Source organism: Physeter macrocephalus, chromosome 19, assembly GCF_002837175.3.
Source record: "Physeter macrocephalus isolate SW-GA chromosome 19, ASM283717v5, whole genome shotgun sequence".
NCBI classification, from domain to species: Eukaryota; Metazoa; Chordata; class Mammalia; order Artiodactyla; family Physeteridae; genus Physeter; species Physeter macrocephalus.
In genome coordinates this window covers 26,938,284-26,940,242 of record NC_041232.1, presented here as the reverse complement: position 1 = coordinate 26,940,242, position 1,959 = coordinate 26,938,284, and the positions used below count along the sequence as shown (strand labels likewise).

At 44.9% G+C, this 1,959-nt stretch overlaps 1 protein-coding gene across 1 annotated transcript in view; it reads right to left on the bottom strand.

Moving 5' to 3' along the window:
- Positions 1-1,959, bottom strand: part of PIEZO2 (piezo type mechanosensitive ion channel component 2) — a 219,362-nt gene that overhangs the window by 134,007 nt on the left and 83,396 nt on the right. The window contains exon 5 of the mRNA XM_055080794.1: positions 1,152-1,365. Coding sequence (XP_054936769.1) covers positions 1,152-1,365 — 214 coding nt within the window. The remainder of the gene's footprint in view (positions 1-1,151; positions 1,366-1,959) is intronic.

Below are 1,959 nucleotides of genomic sequence, written 5' to 3'. Positions count from 1 at the left end.
CTGGGTCATATGGTAGTTCTATTTTTAGTTTTTTAAGGAACCTCTATACTGTTCTCCATAGTGGCTGTATCAATTTACATTCCCACCAACAGTGCATGAGGGTTCCCTTTTCTCCCTGTGGAGTCATTTAAATCATATTTCTATCCTTTATATTTCCTGTAAAGCGAAAGTTAGGTCTAAAGGTTTAACAATATGATGCCATATTCCCCACAATGCATCAAGCCTAGAAGTCTGAAATGTCAAGGGATCCCACCTTGGTAATGTTAGTTTGGATCAACTGGTTAAGGTGTCGACCACCATTGGAAAGGTCTTTTCCCTTTGTAATAAGCAAGTAATAATCAGTGAGGTTATACTCTATCATTGTTGCAAACAGCCTTCATCCCAGCAATCTCTTTAAGTCATGGTTTCAGTTTGTGAATAGATCTAAGTATTTCATTAAAAATTGATTGATAAATGGTAATTTTCTAATTCTAGTATTCCTTTCCCTTTCATTAGCTGGTGTCATCCTGTCAAGAAGAGTTTTCCCTCGGCCTGGAGTTCCTTCTAAATAGTCGAAGTAAATGTGGGGTTCTTTACCTTTAATTCCCACTTCATAGTAAGAATTTGGGATAGTAATCACTGACAACTGAAGCAAACTAGATATTTCTCTCTCTGTCTCCCTGTCTCTCTCTCTCTCTCACACACACACACACATCATGGACTCATGCATTTGTACTTTTACATTTTTATAATCATTTAGTTCTTTTCAATGCTCAGTTTGTCCTCTGTTTGCCCTTGACAGCTCCTTACAGCTGATGCTCTGACGCGTCCTTATTATCCTTTGCTGTAAAACGTTCTTCCTGGGTCTCTTTCCACGTCTGAGACCATGTGTCTGTCCTTTGCTACCGACAGTAGCTTCCCCTCCCCCCCGCCATGTCCCAGCAGCACCTCCATCTGAAGCGACACCTCCTCACTCTAAACAGTGTCGGCCAATACATTCAAGGCAGAGACAGCTTCCCCATCCCCGCCAAACCCTGGCTTGACACGTCAGTGGGCATCCAGGAGAACCCCAGCAGATGCACAGTGCCCGGCGGGGTCATAAGGGGGCCCTCCAGAGGGCTCGCAGATTATATTACTGAACTGTGAAATGTCTAGCAGTTGATTCCTCTTACCTGGCATAGTAGTCGTTGGGAGGGACTGCTTCTTGGAAGAACTGGAACTGGTACAAATACAGTCCAATCAAGTGTCCCGCAGTGAAAATAGCCAGCAGGACACAGAGACAGCTGAACAGCAAGGGGTCGAAGGTCCGGCACCAGGACCACCAGGTGCACAGACCCAAAAACACAAAGAAGTACACGGACGAGGTCAGAGAGGGCAGCATCATTCCTGAGGAGGGAGAAAGGCTAGAGTGAGACACCGCGTAGACTCAGAAACCGTGAGCCTCGTAGGAAACGTCACTATTGGAGATGACGTGAATTTCCTTCCTATGCTTTTAGTACAATTCATCACACTTTGATAAAATCAGAATTAATGCTATTCTTAATGTGAAAAACAGTCACATGTAAAGTGAAATTTGTAAATATGGGGAAATACCAGATGATGAAGAAACCCTACCTGTGGCGTTTGGGCCCCGCAAACATCCACTTTTCATACCAGTAGAATTTAGCTTATTTACTTGCCTGTTTCCATCTATCTACTCTCCCCCAATTCTTCAGGAATACTGTATGTGCACTCTAAATTTCCCCAATAAATTTTTTAAAATAATAATTTGCTTTTGTTTGTTTGTTAACTAGGATTCATAATACTACGTTCTGTGGCAACTAAAGTCTCACTTAACCTTTGCCCTGGGCTTCCCTGGTGGTGCAGTGGTTGAGGGTCCGCCTGCCGATGCAGGGGACGCGGGTTCGTGCCCGGGTCCGGGAAGATCCCACATGCCGCGGAGCGGCTGGGCCCGTGAGCCATGGCCGCTGAGCCCGCGCG